At 41.4% G+C, this 23,402-nt stretch overlaps 1 protein-coding gene across 1 annotated transcript in view; it reads right to left on the bottom strand.

The window, feature by feature from the left end:
* fbn2b (fibrillin 2b) overlaps positions 1–23,402 on the bottom strand; it is a 62,354-nt gene that overhangs the window by 13,851 nt on the left and 25,101 nt on the right. The window contains exons 7-31 of the mRNA XM_019256853.2: positions 19,691–19,888; positions 16,692–16,817; positions 12,670–12,795; positions 8,851–9,003; positions 7,676–7,927; positions 7,410–7,553; positions 7,051–7,170; positions 6,774–6,899; positions 6,562–6,684; positions 5,797–6,072; positions 5,616–5,669; positions 5,380–5,505; positions 4,815–4,940; positions 4,437–4,556; positions 3,190–3,327; positions 2,918–2,968; positions 2,598–2,723; positions 2,256–2,483; positions 2,000–2,125; positions 1,778–1,906; positions 1,503–1,628; positions 1,158–1,283; positions 877–999; positions 632–757; positions 281–406 (exon numbers count right to left, since the gene is read on the bottom strand). Coding sequence (XP_019112398.2) covers positions 281–406; positions 632–757; positions 877–999; positions 1,158–1,283; positions 1,503–1,628; positions 1,778–1,906; positions 2,000–2,125; positions 2,256–2,483; positions 2,598–2,723; positions 2,918–2,968; positions 3,190–3,327; positions 4,437–4,556; positions 4,815–4,940; positions 5,380–5,505; positions 5,616–5,669; positions 5,797–6,072; positions 6,562–6,684; positions 6,774–6,899; positions 7,051–7,170; positions 7,410–7,553; positions 7,676–7,927; positions 8,851–9,003; positions 12,670–12,795; positions 16,692–16,817; positions 19,691–19,888 — 3,495 coding nt within the window. The remainder of the gene's footprint in view (positions 1–280; positions 407–631; positions 758–876; positions 1,000–1,157; positions 1,284–1,502; positions 1,629–1,777; positions 1,907–1,999; positions 2,126–2,255; positions 2,484–2,597; positions 2,724–2,917; positions 2,969–3,189; positions 3,328–4,436; positions 4,557–4,814; positions 4,941–5,379; positions 5,506–5,615; positions 5,670–5,796; positions 6,073–6,561; positions 6,685–6,773; positions 6,900–7,050; positions 7,171–7,409; positions 7,554–7,675; positions 7,928–8,850; positions 9,004–12,669; positions 12,796–16,691; positions 16,818–19,690; positions 19,889–23,402) is intronic.

Raw genomic sequence — 23,402 nt, 5'->3', positions numbered from 1 at the left:
AAGAGGCAGTAACACATGTTTATAATCTGTACCAGTACTTACTCATTATAATAAGGTAGGTTTTTTTTTTATACTTGTATTGTATCAGGGTTTAAAATTTTGATATCGTGACAACCTTAATAAGCAGTGAGTCATTAATAAATGATAAAATTAAAATTGTAGACCTGGAACTACTGTATGCATGGGTGAATTGCCTCAACACTCTCATACGGACATATAGAGGCCCAGACCTCTAAGCAACAGTGTGTGTGTGTGTGTGTGTGTGTGTGTGTGTGTGTACCTGTGCAGCCCGTGGATCCTTTCTTGACAAAGTATCCCAGCTGACAGTGGCAGATGAAGGAGCCTTTGGTGTTCTCGCAGTCACCGTGGAGACAGATGTTCGGGTTCAAGTCACACTCGTTCACATCTGAGCAGACAGAGATGACAGACACAGATAATATGTGAACGTTTAGGCCTTGAGAGATTAGAGAGACAGAAAATGAGACTGACAGAGAAAGTTCCACAGATCAGGTGCAAGAGGCTGAATAAATACATTCGAGTGGTGGAGAGAAAAAGTATGAAAAATGAAAAAAACTGCAGCCTGTGTTTCCCAGAAATACATTTACGTCCTAAGTATTGCTTTTCCTCTCACCAATACATGTCCTCATGTCCATAGAAGCCATGAAGCCATCGTAACACAGGCAGCGGTATTCCCCGGGAATGTTGGTACACTGGCCTCCGTCACAGATGTCTGGAGTCTCTTCACACTCATCAATATCTGATGGAAACAGCAGAAACTCAGTTCAGTATGCTGTATCTGGCAACACCATGTAGAATACTTCTTACTTTTATGTAACTGAAATACAGATATACTGTACATATCCTGTGTTTTATTACCTGCACAGGTCCTGAGGTCGGGCATAAGAGCGTATCCCTCACTACAGCTGCACTCATAGCTTCCCTCTGAGTTGGTACAGTGGGTTTCACAGCCTCCGTTCATAATGGTACATTCATCAATATCTGCAAAAAACAATTAAGAGTTTAGACATCAAGGCTAATTAGATTATAAACTCATTGGTGAAGTGTGAAAATAAGTCAGTACACAAAAAGATGAATGAATTTAATTTTAACCTCCTACTTAGCCAACACTGGTGTTAATTTAAGTTTCTTCCACTCACCCACGCAGCCCTGACGGTCTGGTGTGACCTGGTAGCCGGTGTCACAGGAGCACTGGTAGGTTCCAGGCATGTTGACACACTGGCCATGCTTGCACAAGTTGTCACTCAGCTGGCACTCATTCACATCTGCAGCAAACAGGGATGGACAATTAGACATTATTCACGAGAATAATAATGTTTATAGAAAACATATTTTACTGTGTGACTGAGATTTCAAGTGCTCTAGGGTTTCAAATGAATTTGGTTGCGCTGCACATGATGTGTGACATCAAGTGTGTGTGTGTGTGTGTGTGTGCGCGCGTGTGTGTGTGTGTGTGTGTGAGTGAGTGATGATGAATGATCCACCTTCACAGGCAGATCCATCGGAGGTGAGCGAGTGTCCCGTGGGGCATTCACACTCATAACTCCCTTCTGTGTTCAGGCAGGTTCCTCCACGACACAACAGGGGGTTTCTCTCACACTCGTCAATGTCTGTCAACAGAAAAGAGGAAGGAGGAAGGAAGAGGAGTAAAAAAAAAAATGATTTAGCGACCTGCCAGACTGGACTGCGATTTCACAGTGTAGATATGATTGTATCATGTCAGTGCGCAGTTGTGTGTGTTAATTTGTTTCCAACTTACCCATGCAGTTCTTCATCATCATGAAGCCGCTCTCGTAGCCCTCGAAACATTCACACTCAAAGCTGCCAGGTGTGTTCACACAGGAACCATGACCGCACAAGTCCGGGGAGATTCGGCACTCATCAATATCTGAAACACACATTGAAAAGGCTCACAAACTGCTTTATTAATTGTGATATAAATACTTCATTAAAATTAAATAAACTTGTTCTTTTCTCATACCTGTGCAATTTCTCTCTTCTGCAGTCAGAGCAAAGCCGTTGTTGCAGCGACACTTGAAACTGCCGATGGTGTTTCTGCAATTTCCATGAGTACACAGACCCTGGAACACCTTACATTCATTGACATCTGGAGAGAGAAACATTAAATCAAAACCTCATTAACACAATTTGGCAGATTAGACTTTATATCTGATGTGGTCACTTTGGTGATGTTGGTTTTTTACCAACAAATCTGAACTCTCATGGTATCTTGGTACCTTTGTAGAACGGCCTGCCTGTCAGAATGTCTCCTCTGTTGGCGAAGCCGTGCCCTCTGGGACAGATGGTCCTGTACTCGGGTGTGCCTGGTTTGGGACACTCCTCGCAGTCGATACCCCAGGCAGCACCCACTGAACAACAGCACATGTCCACACGGTATCTTCCTGGCAGCGGCTGGCCGCACTCATCCTCATGCCACTTCATGTAGCACTGCTCACTGCGCATATCTAGAAAAAATGGTTATTAAATTAAGTGTTAGCCTCATAGTTTAGGCACATAATAATTACTGGAAATAACAGTTTCATTGGCTGTGATGTGTGATTTCTCTATCATCTTCTTACCCACACATGTGCGTCCAGTACTGTCCAAGGTGAGACCCTCGGCACACTCACAGCGGAACGAGCCCTGGGTGTTCATACACCGGCCGTTTGTACACACTCCAGGGAACACCTCACACTCATTAATGTCTACAGGGACGAGGACATTTTAAAAACCATGATTACAAGGTGAAAACACACACAAACATGCATACATTTGTTTTCCACAAGAAATCTACAGGGAGAACATTACAAGGACAAAAAGGTAGAATTATTTCATGGGTGTTGCATTTTGGAAGCACTGCGGGTTTGTCACCGTTCATTAAGTTATCACATGTTTTCACCTTCACAGATTACGCCCTTCATACGAGCAAAACCCCGGGAGCAGGCGGTATCTGAGGAGACATGAGAGGATTGAGAGATGTAATAATGACCTTTAATGCATGTAAATAGAGTATGTATACATATGTTCATTACATTGTTTTATACTGAATTTCATATATATTCATATATGAATTTCAGTACCATCACTGGTTATGTTGGTTGTTAAACACTAATCTCAGTGCAGTTTCAAAGTTTTTTCCATTTAAGTTTGGAGGACTGTGCATGAACTGACCGATCTCGCAGGGATCACAAGGACTGCCCCAGGCAGCTCCCAGTGTGGAGCAGCACTCTGACTTCAGTGTGGCTCCGTTGATGTTGACCTCGCAGCGGTTGTCTTGTATAGTCAGCCAGCACGTACTCTTCATGCTATCTGTGGAGCCGAGGTAACAACAGGGAAGACTCAATTATAAATACCCTGCAGGGTTTTTTGTAAACCTACTTAGCATTCAGTGTTTCTTATCAAAACATATTGTGTGTAGCCTTCAGAAATGTGTTGAGTGCAGTTCCTTCTTTGTAAAAATATTGAATTTCCCTTGTGGATGTGCAAGATACAAACAAAACAACTGCTCACTCTGCTCATCCAAACATTACTCCACAGCACCACTAGTGGTCAAAAGAAAATCTCCACAGGGTACCTTTAACAATTGCAACACAATACACCATAAAAACAATTAACATGTCACCTTCAGCTCTCCTTACTGCCATAAAACTTGTGTCTTTGGCTACACGCTGAGCTGAGTAAACCCCATGCATCATTACTTTTAATCCGCTGCTATTGCATTGCTAATGAGCTGAAAGAGTGTGCAGTCATAACAGTGACACCTTTCCTTCAAAACCACAAGGCCACCCAAACACAAAACCACAATTTACTTTCCCTTTCTTCCCCCACTGTGTGATGGGCTCTAAAATGTAAAACAGAAAACAAACCTAACCAGATGAATTTGTAGACCTCTGACAGAGCCAGCTCATGCAATATGTATGAATATTTATTTAATGACTCATTCACCCTTCCAGTTACACTAACATCTGTATTCCGTATTAGCATGTTGCTCTCTCAGAATGATTTCCCAAAAGTAACAAACCTCCAAACAAGTGGAATATTTAACCTCAGCACAGAGTCTTACATACCACATGTCATTTTAAATCTGCGGCGGATCTCAATGAAGTAAAGCAATCTCCATGTGAACCAAGGCCATGCATGCAAGTGTTTATCTAATAAATCTTATGTGTGCCATTTTGCCCAACATCTGAGAATGATCATTTATTTGGATGGCTCCTAGAAACCTGAACCACTTAAATGTTTGTTTACAAAAGTTGGGCGTGAACCTCGATTAGAATGATTAGACAAAAAGACCCTTACGCTATTTCCCATTGACACTCATGTCTCACTGTGTAATCATTATCTCGTGCAAGCTGTTTCTGGGACCCTGCGGTGCTGCTCTAATTTGCGCCAGGCATTTGGGAGGATGGATATCTTACCCACGCAGATGGTGTTGGTGGAGTCCAGCTTGCTGCCGTGTGTGCAATCGCAGTGGAAGGACCCAGCCACGTTGCGACACTCTCCATTGATGCATGGGCTAGAGAGACATTCATTGATATCTGAAACATGTGCAAACACACACCTGAGGTCAGGGCCGAGAGACCGATAGAAATGGATCATCATCATCATTTGGCAGTCACAAACACAATGTGTGTGTGTTTTTCCATGAGCCACATGTTTACTGGAAACTGAATGCAACGCATCTGGCAACAATGTCACCTCATAATGACCTTGATTGTTACTAAAAAGGACAAAACACATGCGGGTGTGAGGCACCACAAATACTTAAGTGTGTTTGTGTGTGTGTGAGCAGACACCTTCGCATGTCTCAGAGTCGGGTTTGAAGACAAATCCTTTAGGACAGGAGCAGGTGTAAGAGCCAGGAGTGTTTCTGCACAGACCGTTGTCACAAAGCATACGGTTCACCAGACACTCATTGATGTCTACAGGGAGGCGAAAGGAGGCATTGGTTAGAAAAACAGCAATTAAAGATCCATGATTAATTTCAGATTTGAGGGCTATAATACAAACCAGCAGTATTGTTATTTACAGTGAGAGAATGTAACTTACAAAGAAATAACATATTCTCTTACATAAGAAAAGTTGAATTCAATGTCGCTGCTACAGCCTCACTTCTCTAGTGTGACGAGTTGTGATGGTGATGTGATGATGTTAATATTAAGAAACTTGAGAAAGATATTGCTGAACAATGTGATGACTCTTGTATGCTTATGCTGCTGTTAGGCTATATCTTAGCATTTATCTTGTAGTACTGATGTATGGCCACAGTGGCTGCTATGACCATAAAGGGACATAGTTTCACTTTAAGACAGGAATATGGCTAACCTTTTAAGTACATAAAAATAATCCACTCTCACTCACCAACACAGTTTTTTCCACTTGTGTCAGACTCATAACCGATGTTACAGATGCAGCGGTAGCTTCCTCTCAGGTTTTCACACATGCCGTTCTGGCAAATGTCCGGGTCCAGGGCACACTCATTGATGTCTAGCAGAGGGACATGGTATCATGTAAATAAATATATGTCTCATAATATAAAACAGTGTGATTATAAACAGCATTAAGGGAACATTCAGATTCATGAACAACATACTCACCTCTGCCATCAGCTGTAATGCCAATACCACTACTGCATACAGCCTGGAACTCCGCTGAAAGTTCGAGTTGAAAAATACATTAAATGATATTCATGTTTCTCTTATTTTGTAAGTCGAACAAAAAATATCCGAGATTTCCAAGAACTGAAATAAACAGTATAACGCAAATCAAAGCACTTACCTGAGTTTCTGGAGGGGCAAGGATGGCAAGGCTCTCCAAAACCGTGTTCAGGATTGGCACAGCAGCACTCAGATTTGGTCACTGCACCGGGGAACGGCCGCGAGCATGTGCCCATCTTTATGGCGCCGTAGCAGGTGGTCCTCATGTGTGTGTCCACGCACACTCTCCCGTCTACATCGATAGCAAGGCCCGGGGGGCACTCACAGCGGAAGGAGCCCTCAGAGTTGATGCAACGGCCGTTCATACAGATGCCAGGTGTCAGACACTCATCGATGTCTGATAAAGAGAGGTACAGTATATGTCACATGGAGCTTCAGTTTATGAACAAGGGCATATGTGTACAGAATGGGCGATTTCTAATTGTAAATTTACTATATCTTCAGAAATGAGAGGAAATGTGCAAAAAAACAACAACATGGAATTCAATGATGAAAAGACACCACAGAAATCACAGATAGCTTCATGAGGAGTCAGATCATGGGAAGTTAGTCTCGTCTAGGTTGATTTGTGTTGTGTTTGGGATATGTGCCCATGTTGTCTGTGTTATGGTGTGACTGAAATGGAAAGGCTGCTACTCTTGAAACAATCTCTCATCAGAGACTTATAAATTTGTCTGTCTATCTATTTCTGGGCTGTGCTTAATAGGACCTTGGGGATACAAAATTCATTATTTCAAAGAACACCAAATCTCTCAGCACTGTTCTGAAGAAGTCTATTTGGCCCGAGACTTGAGGTATCTGCTTATATTTCATAAATCATTCGTACCGGTGCAGTAGCGTCCGTTAGGCGCTAAAGCGAAGCCGGGCTTGCAGATACACTTAAAGCTGCCATCCTCATTGATACACATGCCATTGAGACACATGTTGGTGGTGGCACACTCGTCATGATCTGGAGGGAGACACGAGGAGAATTCAGGTCAGGTTTATAAAGGGGTAAGTTCATGTGAAGTTCAACCTGTTTCTTTGTTGGCTCCTTACCAATGCAGTTCTTTCCATCAGGAGTAAGCTCAAAGCCAGCGTTGCAGATACACTGAAAGCTTCCCTCTGTGTTTACACAGCGGCCGTTGCGACACATCACTCCATTCACAATACACTCATCAATATCTAAAGAGAATGACAGGAGGAAGAAGGAAGATGAATACTGATCCCTGCTCCAAAGCTTTAAGGAAATATCTTTAGACTACTTCAGTGATACATACTATATGTACAAAGAAACATCTCAGTTAATGTAGTTTGACAGAACAGTCAGACATACCAATGCAGGCTTGTTTGGTAGGGGTTCCTTGGTAGCCTTCATGGCACTTGCAGTGGTATGATCCAGCCGTGTTGACACAGTCTCCATTTATACATGGGTTACTCACACACTCATCCACATCTGATGAGAAAAAAAAGAGACATGACGTAACACAATTTACATTTTGGTAGATTTATCCTGCAAGCATCAACCTACACTCATGTTAAGTTCCTTAAATGAGCAGAAGATGGCACTGCAGTGCATGCAATTAATTGTGGCACTGTCACATAGTCACTGTGGCTATGTGGCTCAGGGAGGTTATTGAAAACTGACTGACTGAATAAAACTGTGTGGACACGTATAAAGAACACATTTCTCACCGATACACTCCCCGCGAACATCCTGTCTATAGCCCATGTTGCACTCGCAGCGGTAGCTTGTGGGTGTAGGAATGCAGCGTCCATTCAGACAGAGGTTGGTGAAATGTTTGCACACATCAATGGAGTCGTTGACAGAAACCGTGCCTGCAAACACACAAAACACAGAAATTTAACATAAAAATACAACTTATCAAAAGTATTTTCCAACTCTAGAAATGAGCCCAGTGCCTTTTAGGAGACTTATTCAGATCCACAGAGTGACTCACCAATATGTGCATTGTTCAGAAGTCCTCCTCCATTGCCCCCAAAGGTTCCTCCATTACCTCCAAAGCTCCCACCGTTCCCTCCAAAGCTTCCTCCTCCGTTGCCACCAATGCCTCCATTACCGTTACCATTAGGGAACTTGTAACCATAGTTGAAACCGTTGCCGTTGGTGCTGGGGAAGTGTCCGTTGGGGTAGCCATGAGGGAGGCCGTGTCCTTGGGGAACACCCACAATACACAGACGCCTGAACTCGTCTGCAAGAAAAACAGAGATCACAGGGAACAAGTCAGTGGATGCATTCTACTGTAAATCACATTTCCAGATTAAAATTAGGAGGAGCATATTCATGTCAAGCTCCCAAGAGGTGCCAACAATGATTTTGTGTTTGAACAGTTTGTTTGGATCATTATCAACGCCCTACAGTGTACACTTGAAATGTTTTCTATGTTTACTGGAGCAAAGCCTGACCAAGTACAGTGTATTATTTAATTGTATGTTTGTATGTATGAATAAATGAATGTATGTATGCAGGGATTGTATGTATATGTCTGTGTGAACAGTGTACATTTACGACACTGTATGTTTGTGTATATGTATGTTCTCCACTTAGTCAAATCAAAGACACACGTCTGATTTTGGCAGTGCCAGTGAAAGAAGATGAGTAACAGATCAGTTATGGATCCCACAGTCTCACGCAAAGGAAGAAGTTTCTGAATTCCAGTTTGACAAAGAAGTTGATCGGTCATTATCGTCACACAAATCTTTTCCATCTTTATCTGTTTGGTTTATGCTCATGACATCATGCTCATCAATTTTGAGTGGAGGCTCTCCCATTTCCATCACACATACAATCTCAAAGATATGTCAAAAGTCGCCAGACTTGTCTCGTTTAACATTACTTTCTTAAACTCATTGGGCATGTGAAACATTTACACTGTCATGGATTTATTTACTGCCTGTGCTCATGCCAAGTCATAGAGAATCTATTATGGAGACTGCCAATTTTTTCTGTCAGCAGAGGAAGAAGGTGATGGATGTTCTGTCTTGATTTCATGCTCATATTCATCGCTTTGTCAGGGATTAACGAGAGTAGATGTTGTTTAAACCATGTGTGACTGTCAACAACTCAAAAGTGCTATTTTTCTGTTCTGTGCATCTTGTTTTTGTGTATACTCACCCGATCCCCTGACAGGGCACATCTCAGGAATCTGTCCCAAAGCCCAGCAGCGTCCTGTGTCGCAGCAACATTGCATCTTGGTGTACTGACCAGTCAGCTCGCCAGCACAGCGGCCGTTAGACAGAGCAGAGAAACAGGTGCCAACACGCTGATCTGGAGGAAGAGGAGACATGTTAACCAGATTAGACGAGTGGGCAGGCAGAAACATAAATCTAAGTTGAGTATGTGTTTTATTATTTATATATTTTATCTTTTTTGTTTCTTCTGGCTGTAAGAAACACGCATTTCCCTTGATGAACAAATAAATAAATAAATGTTCTACTTTATGTACATATGAAGGCACAAATTAATATGCAGAGCTGGAAAATAGCATAATAATTTTAACTATTAGTGATGTTGTAAGATAAAGTACCACATGCATAACACAAAATGCACATGTAAATGTACATGTAAAGTGTGTAAATGGTTGTGTATATTAGTTGTGAATAGTCATAAGTCATTGTAATAATGTAGGTGTGTACTCGAGGGTGTGTCAGTTCACTGTGACATCACTGTTAGGTTGTTGTTACAGGTGCAACAGAGCATACCAAACAACTCCTATCGGTGCTGCCTCTACTACCGAAATATCTAACCAGAGAGGGCAGTTAAAATACTACTTCTACTTCTAAGTATGTTGTTAAGTAACTGATTAAATGCAGGATTTCAAATAACAACTTAAGTACTTCTTCCACCACAGACAGTGCATTTTACATTTTACAAAAGGTTACAGGTAATCGCTGTTCTCAAGTTCTGTTCTTGCAGTGATGTAGGTCAGAGGGGCCAGCCGCTCTCATGGTGGCTGGGGAGGAAGTTTCTTTATGGGCTGGCAGTGGGAAAGGTTGCCTGGGGTCTCGACAAACTGCAGGAATCTGAAGGCCTCCAAAAGGGGGTCTTTTTTGTTACAGTTTTCCAGGTCAGGGTCAATGGGGCAGGAGAGGGGGCTGGAGTTCAAAGAGCATGTATAAGGAGTAAAGGGAGAAGAAGGTTTTTTTCTGGGTACATGAGGAAAATACCAAGAGAAGGAGCCTGCAGAGTGAGTGGGAAACTGAGAGAAACTGCATGTGTGTTGTTTTAGAAAGTGAACAACATACATGAGGGAGAACTTTAAGCGCAAAAAGTGGGGAGAAAAAGGAAAGGCTGAAAGAAGGTGGGGGAGCACAAGTCGATTAACTCACTAATGAGCCAGCAGTCTGGAATTAATCAGTTCCATGTGGAGCAATTCTTGCCAATTAGATAAAACATGAGGGGCTGTGCTGTGTCTGGGAGCACATTCAGTACAGTACACACACATTTACGTGCAATTACACATACAGATATGCATTTCCATACATATCCGCAGGCATGCGCACACACAATGCACACATATGCGCACATACGTGCACAAGTGTATACAAATACACACAAAAAATGCAAACTGTGAAACATCCCATAGGATTGACCAAGCTGGAGGCCAGGTGGAGGAGCGTGGGGGGAGTGGAGAACGAGGGGCTTGCTGATGAGGATGATGATGACTTAAATTGGATCCAGACCGCGGTTTGCTCGCTAGTGTTGCTATACTGCACAAGCATATGCTTTTATTTGGTGAGGTGTTTTTACAGACTGACTGACTGACTGGACAAGTCTTTTTTGTCAGGCTTCCACCATGTGACTGGGCATTAGGCTCTGATTACTGTCAGGGCCCCCCTCCCAACAGCTCCCACTGGCCTACTTCACCACGGTACAGTACATCCGACAAAACACAGGCCAATAGACCTAAAGCCACATGGGATCATCTCCGGACCAGTACTATACATCCTGCTTTGAAAAAAATAAAGGCAAGAGAGCGAGAAATAATCCTTATGAAAACAATTTCTCTGTTTTATTCATCACAAAAAAGACAATTTAATCAAAATGTGTCATGTTAAGGCAGCAAGGGAAGTTTGTGATATCTGTCTTTCCAAACCCAGGTTTGCATCTGGTTTGAAATATCTGTAAGATGGATTCGACCCGGTCTAGTCTGGTTTTGTTTGGGTATACTTATCTCTGCCCCTGCCTCCTACCGACCTAGACTTGTCCATTTTGGAAGTGGGACAAAGACGGAGGAAGGATATATGGGGGTTGTGTCTGGCACCTGTTTTATTTGCACTCTCTTTTTTTCTTTTTCTCCTTAGCAAACGGCAGAAGAGCAACTGAAAACCACAACTGAAGGAAGTGCGGAGCAGGATCCAGATGTCAGAGAATGGGAGGGGAAAAAAGGTCCAAGCGGAAATGCTAAGATAGCTAAGGAGGATGAGTTCAGTTGAAGTTAAAATAGCAAAACAGACAAAAGGGATGGAGAGTGAGAGCAAAGAGAAGATCCAAATGGACGTGCACAGTTCCAGTGTAAATCTAGAGACTTTCTACTGTAAATCACTGGACTGTTAAGTCAAGAGAATGAGCTTTGGTGTGATCTAGAAAGACAAATGTAGAGGGAGAGTATGATATCACTTCAGGGCAAAGAAGAAGAAAGAGGATGACAATGGAAAGGGGAAAAAAAGAAAAATATGGACACGCATGAAGGCAGACAGATGGAGATCTTTTGGGTTTGTTGATTGGACCACTGTCAATGTGTGATCCACTTTCTCTCACACACGCACAGCCACAAGCACACTGCGCTGTATTTATAACAATCCTGATTATCTTTCACCCCTCCCTCCTATGCTTCACTTGTTTGTTTAGGAAAACACAACCCTATTCTTCTTCACCTACTTACTTCCTTTTGTCATTTTGCAGATACTCCAGTCTGCATATATTTGTGGCTTTTGGGTTTTTGTTTTTATAGTTTGTGCTGGGCATCTGAGCTCTGATCAAGGAAAATCACAATGCTTCAGTATAAAATAATACAATGCCACAACCACGCTCCTACGCGGAGGGTAGTTGCGCCATCTTGGGTTTACTTTCTTTTCTCTTAAACAAGACCATATGTCTTTTACATTTAAGCTAAACAATTCACCACATGACAGCCAAGAGTAACTGCTACCTTAGTGGCAGCTAATGGGGATCCAAATAAGAAAACCTGTGAAATCAGTCTCCACCCTGTCCATATATGTGCACGTGTGGGCACATGTGAGACATTGTTCTCAGATATTTATCTTTTTTTTTATCCATTTCCCCTTAAACTAAAAGAAAAACCAAAGAGGCTCATTATTTTCCACAGATGATTAAAGATGGATAGCATGAAAACTAGAAAATAATAAGTTTAACGTTCACAAAGAAAGATGGAATTAGGAGGAAATTACAGCAATCCTGGGGTTTTACTGTGCTACAGAAGCTTATATTAGAGGAGAGCTTGGCTGGGTCTGCGATGCTGATAGGGTTAAACAGACAGACTCTGAGCTGTCTGTTTTGGGGCTAGATCTTGAAATAATATATTAACACCTGGTTGTGTTTCTCTGTGGCTGCCACGAGGAGTGAGGTTTGCAGGAATAGATTAACACCTGGTAGTGTTTCATGGGACATGTCAGTAAAGTATGCAGTCTATGTGGTGTCAGCGTGTGTGTGAATGAGTCAGAGGGGCACGAACATTAGAGTAGATTAAAACTGCCAAGACCAAATGGTGTGCGTAAGTGTGTTTGTCTGCACATGATGGCCACAGGTCTGCAGGCCAGCTTGATTCATCAGAACTCTACTTACAGGAAGCAGTGATAAAGGGAGGGAAGTTACCAGCCAGATGTGAAGCTTTTGGCTAGCCAGGGGGTGAGGAAATGCACAAACGAGAGAGATAAATGTTAGAAAAGAGTTGTGTATGCGTTTGAGACTCACCAACACATTTGGAGCCATCTGTGCTCGAGATGTAACCTCGTGGACAGGTGCACACGTAGCTACCTGCAGTGTTGGTGCATTCTCCTCCATCACACACACCAGGGATGGTGCTGCATTCATCAATATCTGAAACACACATACAAACATATAAGTGAATCATAACCGCCTCAGTTCACCACACTGTGGGACACATCTGTCAAGTATGTCTTAATCTTCAAAACGTCTTTATTTGGAAAGACACAGTAGCACTCTCCCGTAAAAGTTTTTATTGCACTGGATTGACAGCTTCTCCCAGAAAAATCTGCAGTCTATCAAACTGGAATTACTTTATTTCTGGTGTGTTCTGTTCAGGCTTAAACCCAAGTGCGTGAGACATGTGAGTGACAAAAACAATCCAATGACATAAACTGTGAAGCTCAGTGAAAGGAGAACAACAGAAGCACTGATTGATGTGCAATTCATCATAGTCTCCTTTACTTGATCAGAGATATAGTGAAATTTAGCCAAAATTTAGACTGTGATTTTAACTTTAACTTGTGATGCTTGTTTTATTTATATTCCTCAAAGTAAAGTAGCCAAAAACAAAAGTGTATCAGTACAGACGATAACTGACAAGGAATCCTGCAATGTTGGGAAAAACTTTGTTTATGATTATATGTGGTATCTACAATTGCTTCCAATCTATAAAATGGCAACTAAATTAAAGAAATGACCAAAAAGAAAAAAAGAAACGAAGGTTATAGTGAATAAGTGGACCTTATTTAAACAGTTTGACTCATAGATATACACCAAGACTAAGAATACCTGGGCACGCTCCTTGGCTGGGCCCACCTTGGTGTGGTACACTTTATGATGGCATTAAGTTGCATTATTTAGTGAGAGGGGGCCTCATTGCTCCATGACGGGGGGAACCCAAAGTGAAGTTCCAGAAGGTATTGGGTTTTTATGATGTGTCACACTTTATTTATACGCATACGTAATTACTGCACCACTGCGGGGTATAATTACAGCATTAGCACAGACGTGGTGCGTGCCGTGATGTGTGCGCTCGTGTGCCCTGCACGTTTAGCTGGAAAAGTGAAGGGTGTGTAAGTGTTTGTCTTTCTAGGAGTAAAGAGTGTGTAACTTGTGTCTGTGTGTATTTTTTTTGTGCATGTGGCTACATCTTAGCAATGATGTGTGTACTAGAGCCTGCCGTGGGAATCTAAGAGGCTGTTCTTCCCCTGCTGACTCCTGTCTGACAGCAGTGGCTGAAGGCCTAGGTGAGGCTGTAAAAACCAGCCAAATAGACCTTGTGTCAGCAGCAGCAACGGCGCGCCAGACATTACGCTCTACACAGGCATAGCGCTGTGGGACTGACTCTGTGTGCGTATGGAGGGGAATGTGTGTCACCTGAATAAATGTCTACAACTGAGGCATCAAATCTGTCATGTGTGACTGCGTGTACATGTCTTTAACACTCATCAATATGTGAAAAATTAAGTATGCGTGTAATTTAGCCACTTTCCATCGTTTCATCTAAACTCTGATGTGTGAAGCTCTCTGTCTCTGTGCGTGTGCATTCGTACAGCACAAGTACGTGAGAATCTGACAGAACAACAGGGAGGTCCGTGTGTGTAATGAGAAAGTCTCCCAGATGCCGTAAGTGTTTCTTTGTTCAGCACTAACAGCTGGTTTTAAGCCAAAGGACTGTATTTATGGAAGGAAAATGGAAGGAGAGGCAGAAAAAGCAGAAAGTGGAGGGGAGGGGGGGACTGTTAAGCATAGTCTGAACTAAAAGTAGGCCATAAAACCAGGTGCCTTGTTGTGCCCAAAACGATCAGACACCCATGACATCTTAACTGCAGTTCATCTTAACTGCTCCAAAACCTCACTAATTTCACCATGAAAGCTCTGAGTGAGGCTGTTTGTGCATTAGCTGGAAGGGCATTTCAATAAAAACCTTCCCCCAGAGGACCTGTCTGATTGTTTGTGAGATTTAACTAAACATAGGTTTCCTGCCGATCCATGGCTTAAGGTACACGTCACAACTGTTCTTTTGTTTTTACGAGCCTTACAAACACTAAACTCTTTCTCTTCGTGCTCTGCATGGGTCAGATGACGAAACTGCATGATAATTCATGACAACAACAGAGCTGACATCACTTTGTTCTTCAACTGAAAAACAAAAAGAACGAATATGCTTCCTGATATCATAAACTTGGAAAAGATTCACATATCTCTGAAGACCCATTTGTTAACATCTATCATGGGATTGATACAATTTCAGACCATGTGTGGTCCCTTTTTCTGTCCCTTTTCGTGTCAGTGTCGTCTATGCTGTGCAAGACAACAAACACCAGCAGCTGCACAAGCAGTGAAGCTGAAGGCCTTCTCAAAGTGTCGCACCAGTCCTATTGCTTTTGTTTAGTTTATATTGCTGTTTTTCAGACAAAGTATTGCTTTTGTTTAGTTTATATTGCTGTTTTTCAGACAAAGTTCATCATTGATTATGGAAAAACATTTTACTTTTTCTGACATGTTACAGATTATTATCTTAATTTGAACGTAATTGACAGGGATAACAACAATCATTAGTTGCAGCTGTAGTCTGGTTTGCTCACCTTTGTTGAAAATAACAGAGCTAACACTATATATAAAGTGGGGGAAAGATGCAGAGTGTGTGTAAATCAAGGTACAAATCTCTCTCAAGTAACCCTCAGCCTCAGCAAGAATGTCTTTACTTTATTAATAATAACTTTATTACTCCATCTCCCTCCATCAGTAGCCAGCTTTGTTCAGTGTTAAAAAGCAATGAGCTGTTTGTCCTTGAGTGTCCTTGAGTTTGTGTCTAGTATAACAGCTTAACCCATTCTGGTGCTGTTTGGTACAAACTGGAGTGTAACACCCACACCCAAATCTCTTTGCGCGCGCTCATCTTCTCTGGAAGCCTTTATTCCCTCCTTACTGTAAGTCCTGAATAGTTGGTGGCGTTGACCCAAAACCACAACTGAAACTGAGACTCTGGTGAATTTAGTGAAGTCATCCTCCCTTTTTCCTCCTTCATTCACAACATCATAAATTATCTTTTGTGTGTGTCATGGTAATCTTCTCATGAATCTGAAGGTGGAGGTCTTATGTTGTTTTTCTTTTTTTTCCTTCTTTTTTTTAAGCAAATATGAACATTCCTGTGTCTGATGCAACTCTTAGCCATGCTACAAGTTAATAAGAGGAGAATTTAGATAATAATTCATGCAATGATACTCGATTGCAGGTTCAACCTTGGTCTTGTTCAGTAGAATAATCTCATCTGGCTGGAACAGTTTAAGAGCTTTCTGTAATCCTCCCTTAAGACTAAGAACACATCGGCTTCAGTCCAAGAGACACAACCCCTGCCTGGCTAACTATCAGACTGTTTAGCCTGGGCATTGTTTAAATTCCACCCAATCAACACATTGTAATGTGAATCCGCTCTGCATGTGTGCACGTGTTTCCATATGTACGTGAAGTCTTCTTTAACTCGGAACATGTCGTCACTTTTTAAATGACCCGTAGAGATTTGTTAACTGATCCCAGCAAACCCAAAGTTATTGTAAAGTGCACGGTCCATGACTGTCTCATCATTACTCAACAAATGCTAATTTAAGTTCCACTTTATTTCTTTTGGGTTGGTAACCAGTTAAAATTCTCAAACACTCTGCATTTACTTGATACATTTTGCAACACTTTATTGACTCTTGCATTTAAAAAAATGGGCTTGTAGTTCATAGCCATTATTTAAACATTTAACTTTACAAAGGTTGCTGCCTCTTGTAATGAGTCAGTTTGAAAACCAGCTCACACTGTACTGCTTTAGTTACCTTATTAATATCTGCCATCACTCATCACCTGACAATTTAGACAAAGGTGGCCTCTAGTGCTCTAGTTGGTTTACTGATCGGGGCTACATATTTTTAATATGATGACCCTTATACCTTTGACACTCATGAAGTTTTTTCTTTTTTCTCTTTAGTGAACATTTTTTTTATGCTACTCAGACTCACCTTCACATTTGTGGCTGGTTTCACTCTGACGGTGTCCAGCGGGACATTTACATTCGTAGGATCCCACAGTGTTGATGCAGTTACCTCCAGCACAAAGACCTGGCACTGCCTGGCACTCGTCCACATCTAAGAGAAGGAAGGAAATACACAGAAACTGGTGAGAAGAGCCAGATAAGAACAAAAGTTCTAGTGATTACTGGCTTCTTTAGAGAAAGACACAAAAAAAACTAGAAAAAAGGACTCCGAAACTTGTGCAGTCTTTAAAAATGTAAATGTTAACTGTGGTTCAAAGAATGACTAAGCTGATATTTCGGACACACTCTCTATCACTAGCACACTCATGCTTAGTTTTTCTATGGTTCTTATTTTTCTTTGGTGCAAAGGCAATGAGGTAAATAATGAGTAGTAACTTGGCGTTGGCTGTGACGCCTAAGACCACTTCCAGAGAAACCCAGTCCTGCTCTTGTTTGAACAGGAAATGACTTTTTAAATGTACGTTTTTCCCAGCATTCAACGTGAGTCACTTTTACCAGTATTGGTTATACGACAGTGGGCGGGTTCCTAAGAAACTGTGGATACCCTTGAACACAGATATACACATATACAGAGTATATAAACAGCCTGTTTCTAATAATCTAAATACATTCAATCTCTGCTTCTCCTCTGCAGAAAATACAGCCTAATGTTAAGGAACTCTTTATGCCAAAGGCTGAGAGAAAAGAAAGAAAGTATCTAGCAGCCAACATCCTGATGTGGAGCCTGGAGTTCAGTCCTTACATTTGGATTCATGGTCAGGTGCGCTTTGTACTGCTGCCAAAAAGACATTGCTGTAGGCTCTCTGGTGATTTTGTGTCTTTGGTGTGTGTGTGTGAGGAGAAAGAAAGTAGAGAGTTAGAAAGAGGGGAGAAAAGACAGAAACAGAGATTCAGGAAGAGGGGGAAGTACAGCCAGACAGTGAAAACGAGCCTAAGAGGGGAGGTATGTGAGTCACTGAGGGATGAGTGATTGTTTCACACTGGCATACCTCTAACATATGAGCAGCCTGGCAGCCACGTCCAAAAGAAAGGAAGTTGTGGAGTTAAATACAAACCAGTTACTGATCCCAGATGTGTTACCTTTTGGAGATACCCTCATAAATAATGTATACAGACTTACACATATAGCTGGGAGGATTGTGGTATTGCTATATCTTATGGAAGACTGTGTAACATACTTTTGATATGTTTTAACACATGTTGATCTGTTTGCCAGGCATATGTACGTCAATAATTGCTGGTACATACAGGATATTTTTCATCCATCATGGTGCTACATTTGTTATAGTTGTCAATACAAAAGATTAACTGTCATGTGTGTAAAGAGGAAAGAGGAAATGTGTATGTAAATATCTATTTCAGAGAACTTGAAGAGATGATATACATTTCACTGAAATGTTTCTGACATTCAACTCAATTTACATGTTTTTCCAGCATATAAATACATAGAGCGGCAAATAAGCATCCAGGAGCAGTTGATGAAAAGGCTAACGTGATTTAAACAGGACTGTGTCTTCACCTTCGCTATGACTAAAGCCATGAAAATTACTGGCTTGTGCAATTTCATGGTAATATAAGGACCAAACATGATCTGCATAAACACAACTGGGCACTCCACCCATTTCTGTACTGCAAGTACATTTGATGAAATGAAACAGGCACATACACACAACCAGGACTTGCTCCCAAAAAGGATAAAAAAAAAAAAAAACAATATGGCTTTATATGTAGTACAACTAGCTTTGTGTCTGCACAAAATTAGAGCCAGATACATTGACGTACTATCCGGATAAACAGAGTGAATGGCCATTTTGTTTCACTTAATTTGTTTATTATTTGATCCACTGGATGAATGGGAGATGTGGGCAGAGATTCGGATGCCAGACAATTAGGACTAACAAGTATGGGTATAAGCCATCCATGTGTAACTTTCTATTGTAAATGTATATTTGATATAATCCCTAACTTGAGCACATAAATACATCAACCTAATGTCTTTGGCTCTGATACTTTTATAGTACAGCCAGGTACTTTGAGTAGTGCAAAGATACTTTAGCCAGAAACTGTGGTTTCTGCTAGACATCCACCATCACAGAGGTGTTAGGCGTGTCCATGTGGGAAGAGCTGGATTGAACCAACAAAGAGTCTGGCTAGGCTCATTTAACAAGGGACATGACCTCTACATGTGTCACATATTGGTGCAGTCTTATTGCTTAGTCTGGTCCGGGCCATAGGTTATTAGAGAGGCATGCATAGAGAGTCTGTGGTCTGAGGGGGTTTTGAGACACCAGCAGCAGGAATGTTGAGGAAAGAAGGTCAATCTCAGTTCATATTTCCCTCCATTTTTTTCTCTTATAAACTTCCATATCTAATGTTTTTGGACACATTTAGCCAGAGATTGATTTTGTTATGTCTGTACTATCTGTTATTCTTGAAACACTGTGTATAATTATCTTTGCTTTGCTTATATGCACATTAATATTCTGCTCATATTCTGATGTGATTCAGGAACAAAATGCACCATGTATGCACCATACCAGTTTAATAAACGTGAGGAAAGCTCATATTTTGACATTCCGAAAGTCTGATGTGACACCTATGTGACGTGCCGATAATCACAGAGACACTAACACATGAAAAAACAACACTTGAATCTGTTCACTGTTTACAGTTTTTGCAGACCACTCAGGGATACGGAGATGCATGTACGCAGCTTCTGCTGAAGAGAACCTTAAAAGGAAAATGAAAGGTAATATCCGGCCTACTGTGTACATGTAAACACCCTCTGTGTTGTTAACACTGGCTTGAGGATGTTGTGAACAGGAATAGCAGCTTAGTTGATGACGGATAAAGTAATGGCTACAGTGTTTATTGGAGTGATCGCGTGTGGCTGTGCATGTGTGCCTCCTTCATCACTGTTTAAAAGAATTTAAAAGAAAAAAGTTGTAGGTGCTTCAATCTGACCTTGGCAGGCCCCGGTGCGGATGTTGGGGATGAAGCCTCGTCTGCATGGGTGTGGCTGGGCAGGACACTGCTCACAGGGGTGGCCCCAAGCTCGACCAATGGTAGCGCAGCAGAGGGTTTTGGTGCAGACAATTCCACTGAGCTGGCCTTGACACATCTGGTTGTTCACCTGGGTGAAACATGGTCCAGTCCTGTAGTCTGTGGTGGGACAGAAGTAAGAATCCATTTTTAGATAGAGACTCATTTAACATTTGATTGACTAAGTGATAAAACAGTGATTCATTTCCTTGAACACATCTGGTGCACTGTTAAATGAAACCAGACTGAGTGCATAGATGATACATTTCATAATAGAGGAGAAGGGATATTTCCTGTAATATCTAACTAAGTCAGTAATTTATCCTTTTGTTCTTTCTCATTTTCACTCAAAAACAAATGGAGGAATGGATGTGGAAACAAGCTGGCAGAGAATTAGGGGTTGATTGTAGAGAGATGACTCACTGGACTTTTAAACACATCCTCACAGTTTAATTGTTTCAAGTGTATAGTTTTGGATCAAGACTTGGCTTACAAAGAGACACATTTACAAGTAGCAGGTTTTTACCAGGACTTAAGGGAAACAATATGAGAGTTGGTAGCAGCATAATGAATCACGTCAGGACACGTGATTTCAGGCATTTTCTTATTAAACCTGCTCAGATTAAACTGCAAAACACTTCCACATTGTTCCTAGCAGCAATAGGATTGGAATGACTGCTATTCATTTAGTCCCTGTGATAATAAGTTAACCCGTTGGATTGACACTCTGAGGCACATTCCTGTACTTTAACCAGGAGTCGGTAGTGGGCTGAACAGTGGTGGTTTCTGTTTCCATCGATATGACAGTACAAGCAGCTAACAGCAGTGTGGCTGTCCATAACAACATCGCCCCATGACATTCCCCATCATTCACTTTAAAAATGAACGTAACATTTTCACACATCTGTACGTCATCTTGGAGACAATGCACTTTGTGTGACTTTGCAAAAACATACGTCATCTGTTGCCAATAACATAAAAGTAACAAAAAACGGAGTACACATCCTATCTTTTGGAAAGGATGGCAAGAACAGTAAAGATAACTACACACAGCCATTCAAACACATGTTACAAGCAAACACATTATGAGAACAAAATGTCCCAAACTTTAGTGATCACCTTGCCTCCTCTCTGCATTGCTGTTGCCAGTGAAACCATGGCATAATCTCGTTAAATTCACTTCACAAATCAAGCACAATGACCTCATGCTGAAACCATTTCAGCAATACGGTGTTCGTCTTTTCAGTCGCAAACAGCCTAATGATGGCTTCCCTTGTGGGAGAAACCCTTATTAACTTCTCTACAGTGGCGCCAAACTTAATATAGCCTTCATTAAAAAGTTGATTGTTAGATCGTCGCAGTGGAGATGAAAGACAAACTTCACGGTTGACTAGCCAAGGCTGTGACAGTGAGATGTGGAGAAAGAGAGCTCGCTCAGCTCTGAAGGGCAGAACAAGATGGAAAGATAGGAGTCAGTGGTGGTGTTTGGTGGGAGTCCCTCTTCAGACTTATTGGTTCCTTGTGCTACATGAAAGGGGATCAAGAGAATGGGGTAAAGAGTAGGAGACGTAGGGAGAAAGGAGAAGAAAAAGAGAGGGTGAAAATAAAGTAGGTCAAACTGAGCATGCAGAGTGCAGATATGGGCTCACGCCAGCTCTCTCCCTCATCCATCTGTCTTCATTTCTCTTTGCCCGCTTTAGGTCCTTCCTGTCTGTCTGTCCTTTACGCTGCCTATTTGATCTTCTATCTTTATGTGGCCTGGTTGGCACACTGATGCACCAACAGATACACCACATGCATTTACTTGTGTTCTACATACACGCCTGTACACAAAGACTTAAAGAATAAGGCTTTCGTTAATTTGTATTATTCTTAATGTCAACAAATCCCATAAAGATATCTGAACAAATAATGCTTAAATAATAATACTTTTCAACTGTAACCCTCCCAAACCCACTGGTTTCTACTGCAAGTAGAAGTAGAGAATTAGAAAGAGGGGAAGTAAGAGAAGTAAGTACATACAAATATATTAAATAGAATATTTAAAAGGGTTTAGTCAAATCATAAAACAGCTGGATGCTTAGCAAACATTATACTATTTGCAGCTGCAAATAAATGCACCTTTAGTGCTCCATTAAGTACTTGCAGTGGCAGCTCAGTGTGTGCGACTGATTATGAGTAAACTACAGTGCCCATGTTCATGGTAACGAAGGAACAGCAGTTTAGATGGACAGTAAGGAAGAAAAAATGAGGACAAAAGATGAATGGTGCTTCCCTGACCAGTCTTTGATTTTAAGAAAAAAATCATCAGCATTCCCTCTTAAAGGCGACTGGACTCTCCCACACTCATGATCATCCAGCAGACAGTCTAGCAGACTAGCAGCCAAATTCAACAGTGTATACTTGTGCTAAATTAAATATATATGCATGCTTTTTCGAACACTTCTCTCTCTCTCTTTCTTTCGTACACACACGTGTACACAAGAATGTGCATACTTGTCTGAAAGAAAACACAGCATCTGCCCAAGCTGCAGTGTCGAGCCAAACAAAAGACTGGATCAGAAATAACAGCTTTCTTTGAAAGCACAAAATAACAAACAGTGAAGAAAGGCTGTATATATCACAATGTTTCAATCAATGTGTGTACTGCATGTGTTCAGGCTGTTTTTTTTTGTTTTTTTTTTAGCATAAATGTGTTCATGGTATGCACATCTGTATGTTCTGCATGTAAATTCAGCGGACACGTGCAAGCATGGGTGCGGGCAGGTTAGGACAAGGGGGCAATCCAACATCCTGACTCGTTCCTGCAGACAACATTCGGAAGTAATTTTGTCTAATTAGTGTTCAAATTGCTCAATAGATCAAAAACATTCACCAGATCCTCTCTTCTATCCTCTTTCCACTCCTTGCTTCTAAATCCACTGTTAGCAACCTCTGTCTCCCATCCAGACATCACTGGTTTCATTCATATCTTATGTGCGCATAATCAGGATCCATCACAATGAATAAAATCCTTTCCTCCAATAATAGTACGTCTCCACTTTGTGTTAGACTTAACGGAGTCTTGTCATTCTTACAAGTTTATAATGCTTTTATTTTATAAACATCAGCACTTCTAATAAAAGTTTCCAGAAATTGCTGCCAGTTATAACCCAGTCCAGAGTTTGCTCAAAGCCACAGATGCACTTGTAACCTTTCACCTAGATCAGTCCACACGGATTAGCCAACCAGTCATATCAACCAATGCCTATGGGATCTAACCTTTCACCTACGATGATGTTTTTGTCATGAAGCCAACCACAAAATATGACCACTCTTTGCTGTAATAAAAATGGATTAAAGGAAGATAAAATGCTGTAAAGGCTGAGGTGACAAAATATTTAATCCTGTCTGGAACTCAAAGTCTTCTATGAAACCATTTTCCCATCAACCCTTTCCAGCTGTGGGATCAGGGAGATGGGATGGGGCAATGACCTGAACACTGGAAGGAGACAAGGAAAGAGAAATGGCACAAGAAAAGAGGAAAACAATCCCATTTCAGATTCATTAATAACTGCTAAAGTATTTACAAAACTCCCATGAGGGGAAGTCTGGGGAAGATAAGACACTTGAAATATGAGTTGATCACATGGAA

The sequence above is a fragment of the Larimichthys crocea genome, chromosome XVII (assembly GCF_000972845.2).
Source record: "Larimichthys crocea isolate SSNF chromosome XVII, L_crocea_2.0, whole genome shotgun sequence".
NCBI classification, from domain to species: domain Eukaryota; kingdom Metazoa; phylum Chordata; class Actinopteri; family Sciaenidae; genus Larimichthys; species Larimichthys crocea.
The sequence above is the reverse complement of the archived record's forward strand: the minus strand, read 5'-3'. Positions and strand labels throughout refer to the sequence as shown.